At 47.9% G+C, this 20,478-nt stretch overlaps 2 protein-coding genes across 2 annotated transcripts in view; both read right to left on the minus strand.

The window, feature by feature from the left end:
* LOC144147389 (uncharacterized) overlaps positions 1–2,929 on the minus strand; it is a 35,457-nt gene extending 32,528 nt beyond the window's left edge. The window contains exons 1-2 of the mRNA XM_077679513.1: positions 2,629–2,929; positions 391–439 (exon numbers count right to left, since the gene is read on the minus strand). Coding sequence (XP_077535639.1) covers positions 391–439; positions 2,629–2,798 — 219 coding nt within the window. The 5' untranslated portion in view covers positions 2,799–2,929. The remainder of the gene's footprint in view (positions 1–390; positions 440–2,628) is intronic.
* Positions 2,930–4,101: 1,172 nt separating this feature from the next.
* Positions 4,102–16,366, minus strand: LOC144146220 (kelch-like protein 7). Its single transcript, XM_077678184.1, has 5 exons — positions 16,283–16,366; positions 10,366–10,506; positions 9,395–9,547; positions 5,459–5,661; positions 4,102–4,123 (listed from the first exon to the last, which is right to left on the minus strand). Exons 1-5 carry the CDS (start codon positions 16,364–16,366, stop codon positions 4,102–4,104), a joined length of 603 nt encoding a protein of 200 aa, XP_077534310.1.
* Between the last annotated feature and the right edge of the window lie 4,112 nt (positions 16,367–20,478).

Consider the following 20,478-nt stretch of genomic DNA (forward strand, 5'->3'; position numbering starts at 1 on the left):
GACAGACAGACAGACAGACAGACAGACAGACAGACAGATAGATAGATAGATAGATAGATAGATAGATAGATAGATAGATAGATAGATAGATAGATAGATAGATAGATAGATAGATAGATAGATATCCCTTTCTCCCAGGCATACGCGCACCCAGGCATGCGCGCTCTCACCTTTCCACATACGCACAAAAAGAATGCAGAGCACGGCTTGGAGCTTGACCTCATTGGTCAGGGAGGAGCTAATACAAATACTCGCCCGACAATCTGTACACTGTACTAGATCTATCAACTTAGTTGGCTGATTAGACTGCGGGCTTATTACAAGCAAGTCAAACTCTACTAATTTCGCCTGATAAATCAAATGCATCGCCCTTTGAGGGACTTTTGTTACCTTTTGCGCCTGTGCATATTGCCTCGCCTTGTCCGTTTTCTGCTGGCCACTGCAAGAAAAGAAAAAAAATGCATACCTTTCGCGCGGGCTTAGCGGCAGCCATAGACAACACTAACTGAACACAATGACCACTCCCTTTGTGACATTTGCAGTTTCTGGACACGCACTGATGACCTTCTACGTCGTTTCAGCAGTTTGACCAAAGCAAACGTCCCCTGAGGGATTTATTAAGTTCTGAGTTTAGCGCGCTTTAGCAACTAAGTGTTTAGAGCGCACCCTGTCACGTATGAAAAACATGAAGGACGGACAACGTTTTAGAGAATATGGCGCAAGCGTGACTCATCGAAAAACAAGAAAAAGCGCATTGAAAAGTTATTTTGCTAAGTTCGTCTCGAGCATCCTCGTTTGAGTTTGAGTTCCTTAGCCAAGCAGCATGTTAGAACAGAGAAAGAAGCGGTCAGAAGAATTGGCGTGACCACAAACAGGACAGCAAGGCAAGCGTGAGAAAACGAATGGCATAACAAGTGACCGTTTTCAAGATACCGTTTTCAATTCTATGTACAACCTAAAACCCAATTACAGGTACAACCTAAAACCCAAATTTACTACGGTGAATTTGCTTTACGAGTCATACCACGCAACTCTTCGAATGAAAGCGCTACAAAGGCGAGTTTTAACGAAAAACAGTATTTTGCATTGTAGTAAAAAGTGCTAGATCATCTGCGTACCATAATTTGCGCGACATACGGTTCCAATGTTCTGAACTACAGGTCTTGTATATTCTAATGTTTCTTTCAATCCACAAGCCTGGTTAGAGACCGTCATTACTGATAAAACCTAACTTTTACCAATAGCACAACTTATATTTATACACAAAATAAATTTGAACACCATAATTTTTAGATTCATTACCGGTGTCTGAAAGGCACAGGAGTTTACTGCTCGAACGCTAGACTCGTTCTTGAGAACCTTCCCTTGTACACGTTTTAATTCGTGGTTGTTCCTAGCCAAGAACTTCATAGTCAAACAAGGGCAAAAATTACTAATTAAACGACTGAAATACGACTCGCGTCGGGCCAGACTCGTCATCTCACTGCACAGAACTAAAGCCGCTGGAACTTGAGCAGTACTCGAAAGAGCCGTAGGGCACAATCTAACGTAAGTAGCAGAACTGAAGACACTATATCTTGGTATTTCGCGCTTGGGACTTTACTCAACGCCATCTAACGTGAGGAGCAAAATTAAAGATATCATATCTTGGGATTCTAGTCTTGGGACTTTACTCAAAATTTGAACGCGCCACCTAACATGAGAAAACTTGTCACTGGAACTTGGACTATTTAAAATAGCTTGAGGGTGCAATGTAACGTGAGGGGCTTTAGAAATAAAGCCACTCGCATTTGCACTACTCAAAAAAGCTCGAGGGCGCAGTTTAACGTGAGGAATAGAACTTCAGTCACTCGAACTTCGAGTTAATTCAAGAGTGCTTGAGGGAATTCAGTGAACGAGGAGGAAAGACTTCTCCTGAGTTTTAGTGGTAATTCTCTAAAGCAGAGTGCCAAGCAAGTGTCCCTCTTGAGGAGGGCAAAGTAACGCTCTTTTTTTTTTTTGACTAATCGTGACTAACGGTCAATGATGCGCCATCAATGCACCCATAAACACTCCTCGTATTCGATGCTCTTATCGATTACTTCTAGGAGGACTTAAACTTATTTTTCTCTTGGAGTGCAAATCAAGAATGCTCCAGTGGTGAAAGAGGGGGATGAATTTTTTTTTCTTACATCGCCTTGCTTTGTCCAATACGAGAAGAAGCCCGGGTAACGTTTTCTGCAGTGTAAAGGAAACTAATTTTAACATGCCACTTCAAACTGCGAAGACACCAATTTGCGGGGTCAGTACTATCAGAGTCCTTCAAAGTCCTTCAATGCTTTACATTGAAGGACTCTGACTCTGGTACTATCTTGCTCGGCAAATGTTCCAGATGGCACATCCCGCCACAATGTTATGAAGTCGCGCTGAAGTCGCGTTATGAAGTCACACAAAATGAAGTGGTAGGCCTCCTCGATTATCAGTCCCTGAACGTCCGCGGTCTGCCCGGGACGCCATCCGGCGCTCAATTTTCCCACGTATTGCTACGGAGCCTTCAGTCCGAGGGCAGTCCTCGGACTGCCCGCGGACTATCCAGGACTGGTTAATCGAGGATGTCCGGTGCATGCGGCAGGCAAGCCCACTACTCACGGCTGCGGAATGCGGTTGCTGACATCGAAGGACTTCTGGACTTCGGGGCAGACCTTGAAGGCTCTGAAACCTTCCACCTGCGCGGGCGTCATGTCCTGGAAGCGGATGGCCTCGACCAACGAGCTGGCGTACTTGTGGCGCGCCTTGCAGTCGTGGTGAATCCAGAGCATCAGAGCCTTGTACAGCGACAGCTCACTGCGAGCGATGGCCGTACGTCGCGGACGTTTCAACACGATGGGCCCATCGTCTGTCGCAAACACCCGCCTTAACTGCGCTGCGCGACAATTTGCCGCCTGCTAACACGACAATAGAGAGTTTTAGCTGACCGTTTTCGACGGTCCGCTCCGGTATCGGCTGCCCGCTCAGCGCAACCAATGCCGTTCGCCGCCAAGCGCACCACGCATGCGCAATGGCGCGCCCGCTTGCTATCGGAGCGGACCGGACCGTGAAAAACGGTCAGCTAAAACTCGCCAATAAAAGGCTGTAGAATGGCGGTGGTAAGCTAGTGGAGTTGGTATGGCGACGTCTTGGCAACAGCGCAAAAAAGGAAATGGGCCCTGTTCATGACGAAGACGAAAAAAGCAACGTGGAAGGAGGCATTGCGCATTTTAAGCACGTAGGACGCATACGTTAGCAATGCGTTGATAGCGCTCTGTGATGAGGAGTTCGGTTCCTTGTCGAGCACGGACTGCGTAAGGTGTGAGTGCTGGACTGTGCGGGGTTCGCCATGCTTGCGTGTTTGACCATTAATTTTGCCCCGATAGTGGTATTTTGTCGGCAATTTAAGATATCGGTATTTCGAGGACGCGGGGAGAGGGGGGGGGGGGGTGCGTGAGTGTGTTTACTCTGGGCGTGTTTCGTCATTGCTGTTTTGTTGAGGCAACTGTGTGTACATTTTGTGCAGTCAACAAATAAACCAGTTTTAGGACCCCTCTCGTATTGCTCGCTGCCTTCGCCAGTCTTTTTTCGCGCTGTTGCCAAGAAAAGGCGTCGAAAATGTCGTAAATTTCAAGAATATCATAACTCTGAACTTGTTAATTATGTTCCCAGCCCCGTTATCCGGGTGTAGCACCAGAATACTTATGCTTGTGGACCGCAAATGACAGACGGTATGCTGCGAAGTTTGGCGTCTCGTAAAGCTCGTAAAATGGTAGCAACGGCTGTATTTAGTAACTCCTTACGAACTTTACTACCTCCCAGAACGGTACTTAGGTCCTGCCACTAAGTGTGGAACCGTTGCTAGTCTAGACCGTGCACTTAATAACTGCGTCTTGTTTGATACTAAGATTCACTGACAGTGACAAAATTCTATCAATTTCTGAACGTAATAACTACAGCACTTTTCCCACTACAAATCAGGATTAAAAAGTTTTTGCAAATCCGCATGCTGACTTGCATATAGTCACATTAAAATGCAGAATTCTAAGATTATTGCTAAAATATTCGAGTTTTGCGACAGGGCCACCAACTCTATCAAATGACTTTCCACTGCTGGCTATAAAAGCAAGAAGAGCAGATGTATTCCTACGGTAACTAAGTTGTACTCGCTCTCCTCGTGCATTCCTTTGATTTTCTTTCTCAATTTATTTGTTGGTTGTGCAAGTGTGATATGTGCGTGTTTAATGTGTCTATGTAGGGCTGTACGCTCAGCCGATACACAAGGTCGCGCGTAGCTTTTTTATGCGTGGCCAGTCACTAAGTTTATACTGGGACAAGTAACTGGCTAGTGTTTTGTTAGTAAGTCCCACAACCTTTTTTTTTTTTTTTAAAGAGTGTTTCTTTAAAGTGCATCTCGAGTTCTTTTGTTTTGTTTCTCTCCGCTACACACCCTGAGTTCCAGAGCTTTGAAAACCATATTCGAAACGCGTGCTTTCATATAATATACGTTCGCCATGTATTCAAACGACATGCGCAACGTTCAACTTGCTATATACGCGAGTATGGACCGCATGCGAGCACTGGCCGCAATTTCGTGTTACAGGGCCATCCGGCCCGACCACGGGGTAGTACCCCTGCTATACACTAACGTCCGAATGTCATTTCAACCAAATGTCATTTGACTCAAATACAAAGTTGTGTTGCTTCACTGGATTTCGAAATGCCATTCGGCTCCAATGACATTCGAGCCAAATGAGCACCCAGAGAGACATTTGGGGCTCTCGAATGCCAGTTCTAGTACTCTCGCGCACAGCGTTCCCAGGCAGCATAAACAAATACATTACTGGCGTACTTAGAACAAACAAAATATTCTTTGCTGTGGCAATGTTTATTTCTCGTTCACTTAAGTTATGATATCGTTGCTGGCGTACTCAGAACAAGCAAAATATTCTTAATTGTGGGACTGTTTACTTCTCGTTTACTTAAATTATGATATCAAGATGTAATAATTCCATACTCTCAGCACCAGTGCGAGCAAGTGACAAACAAGTGTGGCCGGACAGCACAAAAAAAAAACCACAATTGCGATTTAGGATTGAGCAAAAACCGTGTCAAAGCTTACTTTATTTATAATTTGATATCATTTTAATGCCAAAGAAGACTGCTGCTTAATTTGATTGTTGCATTATTGTGTAAAAACAGAACTCGACAGCAGCACCACAACTCAGCACGGCGAGCAATCGTTAGTTTTCAAATGCCATCGAAATTGTGTGGAGCACGGCGGTTTCTGAATGGCATTCGAAGCCCCTCATTTGAGTCGAATGACATTCGGTTCGAATGACATTCAGACGCCAGTGCAGCAGGGATATAAGAACAATTCTTGCTCCGTAGGCCCGACGCAAGGGGGCAGGGTGGCTGACTCGTCCTGGCGTTGGTTATGAAAGGAACGTACTCCTCGGCCTTGATGACGTCAGCTCGCAGGATTTCCTTCAGCTGGGAGGCGTCGAGCTCGAGAAAACTATCGGTCTTGACCACTTCCTCGAAGTTGTGCGTGATGTAGCGGTAGAGTTGCTTTTCTTCGTCTGGCATGTTCAGCCTCTTTGCGGCAATCCAGGCCGGCAGACACCGCTCGACGGGCTCTTTCTCGAACACTTTCTGCACGCGATCAACATCACCCACAGTTAGTTCAAGCATGTTCAGTTTATGTTTTAATGAAATTCTGAGGGGCGTGACAAAAAACATAAGTGGCTTAGCTCGGCTATGCCAGGATATACGTAGGGTGAGCTAAGGTTCACCTTGTTATTCTTAGCTTTCCTGGTTATCTAGGATTATTAGCTTATCATGCTTACTGCTGCTTCAATGACACACACACGGCATACGCATTATGTGACATGTATATTTATCAAGCGGCTCCGGCGCAGCGTCACCAATCGCCCCAGAGCTACGCTGGTTCCACAGGCGCGCGCCGGTGTTGCTGCGACGCACGAGCCATCGGTTCCACACCCGGCTACCCCTCGCATGATCATCAAGTGGACCGGGCCGCCACGCGCCGAACGGAGGTCGGCGAAGACGCTGGGCGCGTGGGGTGTGTGAGAGACACCGGACAGCGAGCAACGTTCTGGTCGCCCTGTGACGTTACTGCTCCTCGCGCATGCCCAGCACGGCTCTCCAGGAGCCGCGCGAGACTGCTCAACCTCGGCCAGTGTACCTCACGCTAGAAAACAGGTTTTTTCGTGTCTTTTATGAAAAATTGAAGGAAGGCGATTCCGCACAGACCTATGAACAATTTCTTAAGGCGAAAGCTTCAGATGTCTCATCAAGGGCGAAAACAGACCGTAGTTGCTGGCGACTACAGAAATGAAACCAAATTATGGCTGCTGTAAAAAAAAAATAAGTAAATAAATTATACATCGAAACTTATTTAGGTTCCAATAATATTTGAACCCGGGTCACCAAGAGCCGCAGCCCTACAGCACTAACCCTGTACCGTGGCCGGATGAAAGAAGAATTATCCGGATGCTTGTTGCATGACAGCTGAATGTAACGGCACCGCGAACACTATGCAGCCGGAAAGAAGTCAGATAATCGCTGGCTTTCGCCTTCAAATCTCTTACGAGACCTATGTGCCCGATAAATTAACACGTAAAACATATAACTGTTTGCGAATATAAAATCGTGGTCACTGACCAAGTCAAAAGGAAAAAAAAATTGACGTTTCGGAGCCCATACGGGTTCCTTGTTCACAATAAAGCGGACAAGAGGCCGTCGTCAATTTATATGCAAGATATAGCGCAATGACTTCGTGTAGATTGCAGGCATGTTGCCATCAGTCCGGGTGACAGTATGAGGTGTGGTATGGATGATGAGTGACTCGAGGAAAAGACGGGAGGCCAAATATCTTTCTTTTGCTATGATAGCGGTGTCGTCCCAACCGATGCGGTGATTGTGCTGGCAGGCGTGCTCTGCCAGCGCATTCGTCGTTCGATTTTCTTTGGCAACGTCGCGTTGATGCTCCTTCGTTCTTCGGAAAACTTGCCCGTTTCACCAATATAAACGCAATTGCAGTCAGCGCAAGGGATTTTGTCACTCTCCATCTTGTCCTTTACGCTCACGAGCCTGCTGCGCAGCTTGCTTGAAGGCACGTGCGCTACACGTAAATCGTATTTGGAAAATACGCAGCAAAGTGCCTCTCTGACTCCTTGAACGTAGGGAATGGCGGCGCGCATGGTGGCCGTCTTGCTGGCGATTCCGTTCGGTCGTAGAATCTGATTTTCGATTCGTGCCACAAAATTCCTAGGGTATCCATTTGCCGACTGCTCGTGATGCACAGTCGTCAATTCTTCCTTCAATCTCTGTTGATTGGAGCATAAGCGTTTGGCTCTGGTGATCAGTGCCGAGACGACAGACCTCTTGTGGGCAATGGGGTGGCATGAGCTGTACTGCAGGTAGCGCGCGGTGTGTGTCTTCTTGCGATAAACGGTGAAGGAGAGGCAGCCGTTCGAGCGACGAATGCAAACATCAAGAAACGGAAGGCACTCCCCAGTCTCTCGTTCACACGTGAATTGTATGTGAGGGTCAACCGAATTTAGGGCTTCCAAGAACCTCGGCAAGTCTTCCTTAGGGAGGATGCAGAAACAGTCATCAACATATCGTAGAAAGACCTTTGGGGCGGGCGTGAAGTTGTCCAGGACCTTGTGCTCGACCGCTTCCATGACAATGTTGGCTGCGGTGACAGATATAGAGGCGCCCATAGCTTTTCCGTGGATTTGCTTGTATATTTTGTGCCCGTAGGAAAAATAAGTGTTACTGAGACAAAAGCGAAGTAGCTCACTCAGTTCAGGCACGTCGAAGGGAGTCCGGTCGGCGAGTTTGGCGTCCGAACGCAGGGCTTCCGTGCAGGTTTGCACTGCAAGGTCCGTTGGAACGCTAGTGAACAATGCGGCTACGTCGAAAGATACTATAACCTCGTCCTCGCGCAAAGCCAAGTCCCGTACCTTTTCTACAAAATCCGCTGAATTGGCAATATTCGTCGTTGTCCTGCCAGCTAACGGGCTCAACACTTTGTGAAGATGCCCGGATAGCCGGTAGAGCGGAGACCTGGTGAAGTCCACTATCAGCCTCAAGGGAACGCCAGGCTTGTGCACCTTTGGAAGGCCGTAAATAGCGGGAGCGGATCCGTTTGTACACAACAGGTGGTAATACAAACTTTTGTGTTGCGGAGGAACTAACTGAAACAGCCTTGAAAGCAGCTTTTGAAGCTAAGTCTGCAGACTGCCGGTCGGATCCTTTGCAAGGGGGGCATAGGGAGAAAGAACCCGTATGGGCTCCGAAACGTCAATTTTTTTCCTTTTGACTTGGTCAGTGACCACGATTTTATATTCACAAATATGACCCTTGACCAGACGAAGTTTCGTCGAACACTCGACTACATATAACTGTTACATGCTGCATCACAACCAACAGAGCTACCTCTCTAAAAATCTGCGCACGATTTCACATAAACATTTTGATTTCAGAAAGCTTTTCATTCACAGCAGATTGGTCGCATCAAAATAACGTTTCCCATAGGAGCTGTTTTTTTATTGTTATGTTAGTTTAAAAAAAATGAAAAAAGCCTGTTTTCCTAATGCTTTTTTTATTTTTTTTTTAAACCACTTACATCTCTTGTTCAGCCGAGGTCGAATAAAAAGGTGGGTATACACGTACTAATGGCAGCAGAGTTCTCATACGAAAAAAATGGCAGCATCTCCACTCCGTGGATGATGGCGAGGGTGCGGAGTACGGGGATTCGACGGTCATTCGATTTGAGCCGTGGGTTGCACCTTGATCATTCCCTAAATGAAACTGCAACTCAGGGCACAAACTGAATTTCGCTTGATCTTCGCTCGATGGTGGTGTGCGCACGGGTGGACGCGGACGGACAATGGGATGTCCTAAGGTACTCCGCACCGTTACAGGCGAGTGAATAAACCGTTTGACTCTCGGGTATTAACTTACAATCGTAGCTCAATGGATAAGACGATTGACGCTAACTCTGTCTGGTCTACTAGACACAGGCTCGAATCCTGCCGGTGCCTGTGTGATTTTTGCGATAGTAAATGCTATGCGCACGGACGAGGACGGACATTGTGTGGTTCTAAGGTGCACCGCACTTTAAAAAAATGCGGTCATTTGATGTGAGAGGCAGTAAACAATCACCCCTCTACTCGACTCAAGGTGAGCTCTACTCACGGGAGGTAGACGGGCAGGATGAAGCGTCACTTTCACTGATGAGGATCGAGACCGCAAGGGGTCTGAACCCCTCAGCCCGCGGCTTACTTTAGGCGGTTATGCGGGTACAAGCACAAAATATTTCAAAGGTCATGCTCGGAAATGTTTTGAGGCTCACATTCCAACAGATAATCTCGAGGGGCTTGATTTTGAGGCTGCAGGCAGCGTGGTAGACGTCGACGACATTCTGCACGTCGACCGGCGCGGCGTTGCCCCGCATGAACTGGACGATAACGCGGAACGTCTTGTCGTCAATGCCTTTGATGTGGATCTGGGGGATGAAAATATGGGCTTAATGAGCAGATGTACATGCAATAGTAGAACATTGCTGCTGTTTCAAGAGCCATCGCGACTTTCTTGGGTTCGTTGCATGTTTTAAACCTCTAGGGTAAAGTAACATTGGTTGCGAAAAAGTGCGCTTGATGCATGGCTACCGCGCAGCCTTTTTTGTTCGCGAAGAGCTCAAGAGCTACATTTGAGAAATAGATATTCGCATGCTTATTAATTTTCTGAAAATTCCCGAAAGTCCAAGAATCGCAAGGTAACCGTACACAGTGGGAGGCAGGCCGCATAAAACATCTAACGATGGCGGCTGCTGCGGGCTCGGTGCGAGCGTCACCTGCGCCTTACGTGCACTGTATACTTTTTACCGGCCCGTAAAAGTTTTCTTCCAAGCCTCTTTGTTGCACACGTATATATCTTGGCAGCTCACAATAGAAGCTATCACCCTTGTCACGTTCCGTGTGGTGAAAATTGGTCAGGTTTAACACCTGTAAGCCTAGTTATCACGAGTGAAATGAGGCGCATGCATAGATGGACCAGCCGCCACGGAATCTACGGCGAGACTCAGAGACCAAGCGCAGGCTAAGCAGCCGTTAAACCCTCGCCTAGTCACGTGGTACCGCTGCAATGAGGCTCCGAGCGAGCGCAGCTGCGGCGCCACTCCGCAGCAGATCACGTGGCGTGACGTCCGTGACACCCGCCACACTTGCGCTCCGGCGGCTCAAAGTGATTGCGACGCGATGAATGACCTTGAGAAATATGGCGTAGTTGAGCTTTCGCTCTAAAAAACAGGCAGGCGTCACTTACCCTGGGTATGGAGTAGCCCTTCTGGGCTAAGATGGCCTCTTTGATGACTGGACTGTGCTCGCATAGGATGGAAGTGGGGAGCAGGTACTCGTTCTCCTTCAGCTCCACCACGGCGATCGAATTGTGCTGGCCATCTTTTATCTGCGGACGACCATTGCTCATTTAGCTTGAGTGTGCCTGTGACGTGTGATTTTTTCGCATATTCAAGCGGACCCCTTCTCTGTCTCCACGTTGCTTGGCCACTAATAATCGGTTTTGCTTCCATGTAATAGTTCAATGCCACTAAAACCCCTTTGGCTGAAGAAAATTTGTGGCCATCACATTGTAATGCCCCGAATGGGGCCAGAACCGTGAGGAGAGGATAGCTCTCCCTTGTGTGTGCAAAAGACAGTACATCAGGGAAGAACCAGTGTCAGTACTAGGTACAGGACCTTCTATGTAGACCTTAACTACGTCGTTTTTTAGAGAACAGATTCCCGGTATGCGTAGGTTTTGGCGCTTACGATTAGAACAGGCGACAAGCCCAGTATGATAATTGTAGGCCGAGTCCGTTCGCGAAAATGACAAAGTTTGTTTCTTGGGAAGCGAAGAACCGAGCATTCGTTCCAGAGGTACTTTTCCGCTTTCATACGCGTGACAACTAAAAGCAGCAGAGTGGCCGGTAGTGACCGCTTTTCCGGTATTGTACCCGCCAAAGAATACACTTTAGAGCTTGAAACCTCTGCATGTAAGCCAGAAATTTTAATGACTTCATTCCACAACAAGGGTGTCCCGCCCGCGAAATAACTGGTAAATAAAGCGCGTTACGTGCTTTCGTTGCAAATCTTGAAGCCGAGAACATCGAAATGCTTATTAAAGAGCGAAACCACTATTTTTGGGAAAATGCTTGAAACATCGGACAATTACCAAGGACAGCACGGAATGAGAGGTAATAAGGTGGGCCGACAAGTTCGAAGTAATATTTCAAAGCCACACTTTGTGAAACTCTTCAGTAAAACGCTTCTTCCTGGGGCTTGTGGTGGTAGTGGTGGTGGAAAAACGTTGTTGTAAGAGAGGGAAGGAGAACGAGGGAGGTCTTGCGGTCTTTCCACGTCAGGTGACGGCTAATTCATGCGCCCCTGCAAGATCCTCGCCCGGTCGGACGAGAGCCCTTTGCATCTCTGGATAGGAGCTGAACAGACTGGCCGCCACCGCTATTTATTTATTTATTTATTTATTTATTTATTTATTTATTTATTTATTTATTTATTTATTTATTATTTTATTTATTTATTTATTTATTTATTTATTTATTTATTTATTTATTTATTTATTTATTTATTTATTTATTTATTTAGACTTGAAAGCAAGAAAAAAAGTGTCCCAGTGCCTGATCTCTGTAGCTGGTGGTTTCCGCGGTCATGTCTGTATTACATGTGGCACAGTAGCTTGCCCGCGGAGCGGCAAGTACATCGGTCCGGTACATTTCGAGGTAACTGCGGCTTCAGATCGCAGGGTTAGGAAAGATACTTGATTGCATAGGATGCCACAAACTGCTATCATGAGAGTAAGGGGTCTGCCGCGGAGCATCCGAGGCGGCTCAGTTTGTAATGCGTGACACAGTACCTAATGTCAACAGCCCATCCTCCCTACCAGCCCCCGCCCTTCGTATAAAACAGCAGCTCATATTCGCCGGAGCAATCCCAAATAATGAGGCCTCGGGCTGCCTCGTGAGTCTCGTGGAAGCCGCAGTAGGCAGCGAGGATTCGGTCAGCTTGAGGGCAGAGGGGATCATGCTCGGAATCGGAGGTGATCATGGTTACTGACTTTGTGGGCTTTAGGTGTATTTATAGAGTATAGGGAGTGTTGTGTAATTTCTTCGAAGTCGCTGAGGGGTGCTGGTTCAGGTGTCTCCTGCTCGGGCTACGAGATGGGCATGTTCGTTGCTTCTTGCCGAGGAGTAGGTCAGGGTCTACACCTCGCAGCTTTTCCTGTCCAATTTCTTACATTTTAGGATGTACAACGTCGTGTGTCATTCAGCCCGATAGGAAGCAACGGCATGCCTCTCGCGAGTCCCTGACTATATGGTCGATGTTCTGGTTTGCGTGAGTGTGAAAGCAACCTTACTTTTGCCCTCACCCGCCGAATATAGGCACTGGTCTGGTTCCCGCGCTCCTCCGTCACCACGGCCCTTATTGCTCTTTTGCCGTTGCAGTTGCTGCGTCGTTGTGCGCCGTCGTGGGTACGCGGAAGTAATTTTTATTTTGTGCTTTTGTGCGTGCTTTTCTCTAGCAGCTCGGGACATGTTTCGAGGGATCGGGTGCGCAAATATGGACTGAAGCCACAACTCCGGTATCACCTTCGGTTGGCGCTGGTCTTGCGGAGCTAACCCTGGTCAACACTTCGCGGCCCGTAGGTGTGGGTACGAGCCGTGCCCCATTGTTTTACAAGTGGCCTCGATGAATTCTCTGCTGTGTTTTGTAACCTCATACAGAGCAATTTATGCGCAGATGTGCTCATAGGCAGTGCTTGTATGGCTCCGCGAAATGAGAGAATTACGCGAACTGCCTAGAGCAATTTATGCGCAGATGTGCTCATAGACAGTGCTTGTATGGCTCCGCGGATGGAGGGAACTACGCGAACTGCCTATAGTTATAGGCCCTTACTTTGCAGCCTGTGCTGGCCAAGTTTTGGGGGATCCCCTTGTGGGCCGCATTGATGAAAGATCCCGTTAGGTCTAGAGTGAGCATAGCTCTTGGGCACTCCCGCGAGGCAGGGAAGAGGATATACTCTTTTATTTGAACGCGCACATACCGGATCTAGAGATGTTTTGTCACGCCAACTGCATACAGAATTCGTTGCTTTGCATACAGTAGGCACTGAAGTCTGTTCGGGACGATTCTTTCCATGATTTCGCGGTGCAGAATGTTAGGGGTATCGGTCACAGATGCTCAACGGGGGGCTATTTCCCGGGCTTTGGGATGAAGCGAACTTCCGTCATCGTCCATTGATCCATAGAAAAAGTCGTTGAGAAGAACTTCTACGGTGCGGTCGCCTAGTAAGAAGCTTCTTGATGATGCGGTCTGGGCCCGTGCGTTATTTCGCTTCAGCTCTTGTATCTTGAGCAGTTGGATTTCATTACGTAATTCTTGGTTGGGCAGCCCTCCATATTGATGCGGTGAAAAGCCTCCCTCTGTCTGGAGGTACTTCTCGAGGCCCTTTAGGAGTATACGCTGGTACCCGCACAGGTATTAAGTGCGTATGATGCTCCTGTAACGATTCTTCTCCACAATTCACGGGGCGCTTAGGTGCCTAAGCAGGCGCCATGTATTCTTTGGGGTCAGAGTGCCCAGGAGCGCATCGCAAGCTTCTAGCCAACCATACCTGCAAAACGCTGTCGCGTACTTGACAGCCCGCTTATGAGTGATATGCGCTTCCGGAGCCTTCTACGTATTTTGCGTTTATACCTTCTGTGGTTGTGTCCCGCTTCCTATTTGTGTATGAGTATTGAGGCCACATATTTTATCCTGTATGAGGAGGCTGTAGCCTGAATGTGCGCCTGAGCATCTTTCAGGGTCTCTTGAGTCAGTCCGTGAATCCAGGTTCCAGAGTCCGTCCTGGCGGAACTTGCTCGATAGACTGTACTATTGCTTCCCCCTCCCTTTTTTCTTTGGGGGGGGGGGGGAGTTGTGAGTGTATCGCCGAAGTTGTGGGTTATTGTGTCCTATAATTGTTTACAGTATTCGAAGTTTACGTTATTCGGTCAAATCGTCCCGTTCGTCGTTTGAGTCCCTACCGGGGGTTCGCGTACGTATGGGAAGGGTCTGCGGCTGCTGCGTTGGTTCGCGGCTTTGAGGCGGCCAAGGTGGATGGCGTGGCGCTCCCCTTCTTGCTCAAGGTACCCGCAACGGTGTCTCCGGGGCAAAGGCGTTGTGCTGCTAAGGCCAAGGACGCATGCTCGATCCCGAACGCGGTGGGTGTTTTTCTGATGGAGGCGAAAAGCGAAAGCGCCCGTGTGCCGAGATTTCGGCGCATGTTAAAAATCCCCACGAGGTCGAAATCAATCTGGAACACTCCACTACGGCTTGCCTCATAACCCAGGTGTAGCTTCGGCAAGTTAAACACCACAAGCAATCATCCTTGTTGATCGTGGGTTGTACCACACTGTTTAGGTCCCGTACGTCTTGGCGTAGTCTTGTCGTAGGACGTTATTTCGTACTTTCATGCGTGCCGTCAACGGACCCCCTATTGTTGCATGCCTGTCTGAAAGAACTGGGACTGGATGACTTGCAAAGTGTATCGTACGAGCTTTTCTTGTTGCGGGATTCTTCAGTTTTGCCTTTGTGGATCCCTCGCTGGGGCTGGTGTCGGTGGAGCCGCGTCTATTTCTGCTGCTGCTACTTGTTCTTGGCAGTTCGGTTTCTTGCGTTTGTCTGAAGCATTCCCTGTCTGGGCTTTTTCTGTGGTTTCAAGTTTGTCTTGGAGGGCTGCTATTTGTGCTCCGAGATGTGTCCATTCGTGAAACAGCGTAGGTGAGGGTTGCGCGGGTGTGGAGGGTGTGGGTTACCGAGAGCAGTGGGAGATACGGCTTGTGCCCAGTTAACCTGCTCGTGATTGCTTATGCCTGGCGCTAGTGCACGAGTTCCTCCTCCTGGCGTCTCGAGAACCCCCTCCCCAGAAGGACGTGGGGCTCGCGGAAATGCTTGGGACAGCCCCCAGCCACCGTGAGGTGGAAGTCACCGCACAGGGTGCAAAGATGCTGGCATTTGTGGTCCTCTTTAGGGTCTCAGAGGATGAACTGTGGCACACGTTGACGTTTGACTCTGGACACGCCGTTATTCGATGTCCGGTTTCGTGGCAGCAGGTGCACAAGGGAACTGTTTTTTTTATAAAGCGAAAAGCGCGGTACTCCGCGCCGAAAAACGTCACGAGGTATGGTACTTTTAGTCCAGCAAGCTGAGTTACCAACTTGTAGTGGCTTTGGCTGCGATAGGCGTAGATTTCGCACTGACTTTGGTTAAGGCGGTGAATACTGGGCTTCGGAGAAGCGCAAGGGCCATCCCTGAGTCTCTAGAATTTTCGAATATGAGGTTTAACGCTACCTTGCATCCCCAGAAGCAAAATCGCACGAAAACTGCTGCTGCAGTTGCGACACAGTGGGATCGAGCTTTGAAACAAACAGTGCCCGAAACTCACGGTGCGAACGTGTTTGGACAGTGAAGACAAAAAGAGTGCACGACACAACACGATTGGCAGGGATAACGTCCGAACGAGCGCAAGGAATAAAAAAACATAATTTCGTAATTTGCGATTTAATGTACTTGCAAGCTAGTCAGCCTAATGAAACTTACTAGGTCTACAGTATCGTCCTAACAGACAAATGCGGGGCCGTCCGTTTCAAGGTGGCTTTAGATGCTACTATAAAGTCCTAGGGGTGGCGGCTTCATGTTATCTACATTAAAACTGACTGAAATCTACGATGCGTACTGAAATAAAACCCTCCACGGTTATGCAGTCATTTCAGCAGTCCAACGTAACCATTTGTTTCGCGATAGTTCTGACAGAACACCAATCACGGCCATTTTCTGCAACCATACTCCTCCCGTAAAATCCCATGTATTGAAACCAGACGGGAATTTATATACAACTCAACCATGAAGTAATAAGAAAAAGAAATGGCGTAACGATAAAGTCGTTATAGCGGCTAATAGACAGCATTCGCGAAAGTTGGCTTTGCCGCAAAACGATTTGGTGCGCGATCCTCCGGTACGATTAAGCTCCTTGGGAGGCGATAAAAGACACTATACCGGCTTTTATACGCGCATCTTGAGAACTACTCAAACAGCAACTGGTAACTGGTGCATTCACACGCTACTAAACTGCCTGTACGCTCGCACTAGCTGAAACAAAACGCGTCCACTGCGAGTCGTGCACTCACGTCTTGCGTCAGCTCTTTGCCGAAGCCCTCGGAGCCGTCCGCCCGCGTGCTGTCACAGTGCGCGGGGTCAAGCGTGGCGGCCATGGTGGTGGGCCACGAGCCCGGCCGCCCTGGGTGCCGGGATTCAGAGCACGGGGTCGCCTTCGCCCGACTGCCTGCCCATCGGTGCTGCCGCCGCCGCCGCGCCGAACGGGGCCTCCTTGACCACGCTGCAGTCCTGCGCCGCTTCGCGAGAACGGCTCGCGCCTTCTTCGTCGTCTGCGCGCGGAGGTCGGAAAAAACGAAGACCACTGAGCCCCTGACGATGATGATGATTGGCCGATTTCCTGACTGGGTATGCGCCATATAAGAAGGATCATCATTATCACCCATCAGCCGATAGTTTTGTCGAAATGGCCAGCAGCTAGCAGGTTGAATTGACCATGCCGTGTTAAGGCCCAACCACATGGAGGCGTAAAATAGACGTACTCGCGCAACGACGTACGCATGCGGCGGCCTACACCGCCCCATAACGTCGGAGAGGGCGAGTAACCACAGAGGCGCCGCAACGCGCGCCTACTCCAATGTGCCGCGCAGTGTGGCTAGACTACCCCGGACACAGCTTTGTGGCGACCAGTTCAACTACATTTTAACTGAATTAAAACAAATAATCTCAATTCCCCCCAAAAATTACATTTAAAACAGTACTTGCGACCTAAGAATTAATATGCTTACTTGGCAGGCACAAAACGCTCCGCTATATTTGGCGTAAACTCCTTGCCATCATAGTTGCTTGTTGCTTCGTGTATTTTCCTCCGTTGTCTGCTTACTCTCCGTATCTTACAAATTACTTAGTTTTATCACATGATTAATAGCTAACTTCGCTTATTTATCAATTAACGTTACTTGGTATGCAACCTGACCGGCAAATAATATCATCGCCAGAGGTCGACGTCAACGCCGTGCGTCCGAAAGTTTGCGTCGATGTATGGCTGGCTCTTTGCGGAGATAAATTGGTCGCAGTTAGCACAGGACCGGGATAATTGGAGATCTGTGGGAGAGGCCTTTGCCCTGCAGTGGGCATAGACAGGCTGCTGTTGCTGCTGCTGGTGGTGATGATGATGATGATGGCGGCTCTGATTTGGACGTAACAAGCGCATAGCAAAGTACTCGGCGTACGCCGGAGTACGTCGATTTTACGCGTTCATGTGGTTGGGCCTTTAAAGCCGTCAAACACGACGACGTGTTAAACCCTTGAAAGCATTCACAAAACAAAACGAAGACAAAACGCGGCGGTCATAAATATCGACTTATCATGCTTGCCCCGAGAAGTCGGCAATAAGGTATGGATCGCGTTCACGTGACGCACGCCTGGAGTACCGTGAAACTACGATAGTTTCCGACCGTTTTCGGGCTAGGATGAAGAAAACCGCTCTTATTGAATTGCATTCAATAAGCGTTACTTTTCAGTTTTGACCTTGCTACCATTGCGATTGCTACCATACAAAAAATACATCCTGACAAAAATGTTCACTAGTTTGCGTTTAAAGCTCGCAAATGGATCACACTTTACACACTTCTTTCTTGTTTTTAAGGCTGCTAGTTTCATCGATATTAAAATGATTAGTTCGTGAAACCAACATTTAGCCTGCATTGGACGTAAGCAATGTACAGCCTTTTTCAAAATTTTCTAGGACAAGCCTAAAATGCGCAGGCCGCAAAAAAATTCAATGTACAAGCTACGTCCCGAATGAGGCTGAAACGTTTTATGCCGTACAGAAAACCTCTTTCTTTCTTATTGTCATAGCAAATTTTTGCCACATATAAACGTAAAGGTTATTCTTTGAATTCTTTGAGGTCGAGAAGGCTTAGGATTGGCCTGGAAAATTTTGACAAAGGCTGTACCTTTGGACGGCCAATTGTTCATCACTCGGGCTTTGCGTGATACCACTATCCTACATATTTAAGTGTATAAGGAGATCTTTCGAAATTACCTCAATAGTACCGCGCTTGTGCACCAGCGGTCGTTGTGGAGATACATGTCATAAGCGAAAGCTAATTGCATCGCCTGGCTCGCGATGAACACTTCCTTTTTGCTGGGAGGTGTGGTGGCTTCAACTGAAAATAATGCGTAAATTCCTTATTTTTCAGTGATTAATGACTAAATAAAACTTTGACCTGTCCTCTAATCCTAAACAAATCGCTTACGTCAGGCCGCCGTAACCATGATAGCGCTCTTCTATTAGAGTTTATGGAACCAGCCCCCGGTAATATTCCGAGCTTCTGTAATACAAACCTATGTTTTTAATCAGGTGCAGTCAGGCTGGAGCATAATTATTCCTATTCTTGCGATGGTAAGTGACGAAAGGCAAACTCACCGTGAGAATCAAAAAACAGCGTGAGCGTGAACACGGAAATCCCATCCGGGCTACAAAAAGTCTCTTCACAGGCAGCTGGAATATCGAATGGACCCACGGGGGTGCTCAGAGTGGGTTGGGGATAGGAGGATGATGATCATTATGATGGCATTGACCTTAAAAATCCTAGCCTCAAAAGGGAATCGCTTATGAATGCGTATTTTTAAAATCTGCTTCTGACCAGGTGTAACCAAGTATAAAGAAAAGTCAGCGCAAAATATGACGGATAAACAATCGTGGAAGAACAAGCATGGTGGTCTTTAACTAATACGAATGCCCAAGATCGTGCAATAAGTCTTCGAAATGATGCGCGATGTTATTATTTCTTTCTAAGTTTTTTTTTTTTTTTTTGAGGATATTGCAGTTGTTTCGGGGGTCGTAAAAAGCTGTAGTGACGTTTTACTTCGCAAACACGGGCTACACGCAAGCGTGCTGACTATTCTGTTATGTGCCGTGCTTATGTGCCAAATCTGAAATGTGCCATTCCGAGAGGAACATCGCCATCATCATCATTCTAAGGCTCCAGGCGCCTCGTGCTATTTCTGACGTCACTCCTCGCGGCCCCACCGCCCCGACTTTGACCTCCAAGCTATTCTTCGAATAACCTGGACCCTGCACGAACTTTCGTCTCCGCTGTTAAGGCAGCGCTCTCGCTACGACGGCATCGTTGACAGCTTCGTCACAACTGGGGCCCCCATCGTTGAGCGACCCTTGTCCTCAAGCGAAGGAAAGACGGAGATGTAAGTGGGACCTGTTTGGCCGACGGTAAGCCTGAAAGCTACAGGCATTCTTTACTGAGAGAATTGAAGCCGGGTAGCTACTCCATGCGTAACTTACTTCTCAACTTCGAAGATATAACAGCTGGGTAGTGTCTATTATCGCGGAAACCGGGAGAATTACCGTCAGAAATTGCGTACCGCAGTCGCCTCTTATTCGCTAAGTACCCTACGCGGAGATTCCATTGGATAGATATTCCCTAAATAGCCGTGTTTGAGGCTGCCCGTGTGGCGCTGTGGTATAGTACTTGGTTTAAAATTGAAGCGATTTTTTTTTAGCTTTCAGAATTTTTCAGTCACCGTGATTTTGTTAATGCTTTCTTTACTCTGGTTTTTACTATATCAAGAGATCGACGCACCGGAATTCTAGAGTGGGTTGAATGACGTTTAATATTGGTTGTGTTCTGTGTCGTTGGGCTGGGTTAGATCAGGATTGTTGCAGTAGGGCTGTATTTGTTCGGTTAGGTTACGCTAGGTTCGGTGAAGTTATGTTATGTTAGGTTAGGTTACATTGGGACGTAATATTATTCGGCAAATTTTAGGCCAGCCAGCTTTTATGGAAACTGCCGTGAGAATTTCCCGGATGTAATTCTCACGGCTGCCGTGAGATTAGACGCAGCCTAACAGCTGAAACGATACCAGTTCTTCTATCTGCTTTACAAAGATGCTGCCGATACGATCGCTTCCCAGTGCCTCAAGTCTTTACGCTGGTCAACTCAATTTCAACGCTGCCAATGCGTGGGCTTTCGAGCTATGCTCGACAGGTCCGTCAATCCCTAGCCGCTTCCATAACCCCGGGGGGCGCGATTCTACACCTAGCACCACTTACCTACAAAAAAAAGGTCATTCCTAGAGTGAGAAAGTAACCAGCCATGACGTTATTACCAGCACTGACATACTTTCAGGTTACGTCACTGACGACTTCTTTTCAGGTTGGGACGTCGCGCTGTCGTTAAAAGCTTCCATCCTCGCCCATAGCCGGTCGTTTTCGAGTCTGTGACTGTACCGTTCGTGTTTTTTAATG

This window comes from Haemaphysalis longicornis, unplaced genomic scaffold (assembly GCF_048455015.1).
Source record: "Haemaphysalis longicornis isolate Haplotype H1 unplaced genomic scaffold, Haemaphysalis longicornis Haplotype H1 scaffold_7, whole genome shotgun sequence".
Lineage (NCBI taxonomy): Eukaryota > Metazoa > Arthropoda > Arachnida > Ixodida > Ixodidae > Haemaphysalis > Haemaphysalis longicornis.

Bases quoted from the DNA above. Each gene is read 5' to 3' on its own strand.
- LOC144146220 (XM_077678184.1), bottom strand. From the start codon at position 16,366: ATGGCCGCCACGCTTGACCCCGCGCACTGTGACAGCACGCGGGCGGAC. The intron at 5,662-9,394 runs GTGAGCCTCAAA...GATCGCGTGCAG, and splicing joins TCGAGATTATCTGTTGGAAT to AAAGTGTTCGAGAAAGAGCC. The intron at 4,124-5,458 runs GTACGTTCCTTT...TTGCTTTTATAG, and splicing joins GACGTCATCAAGGCCGAGGA to CCAGCAGTGGAAAGTCATTT.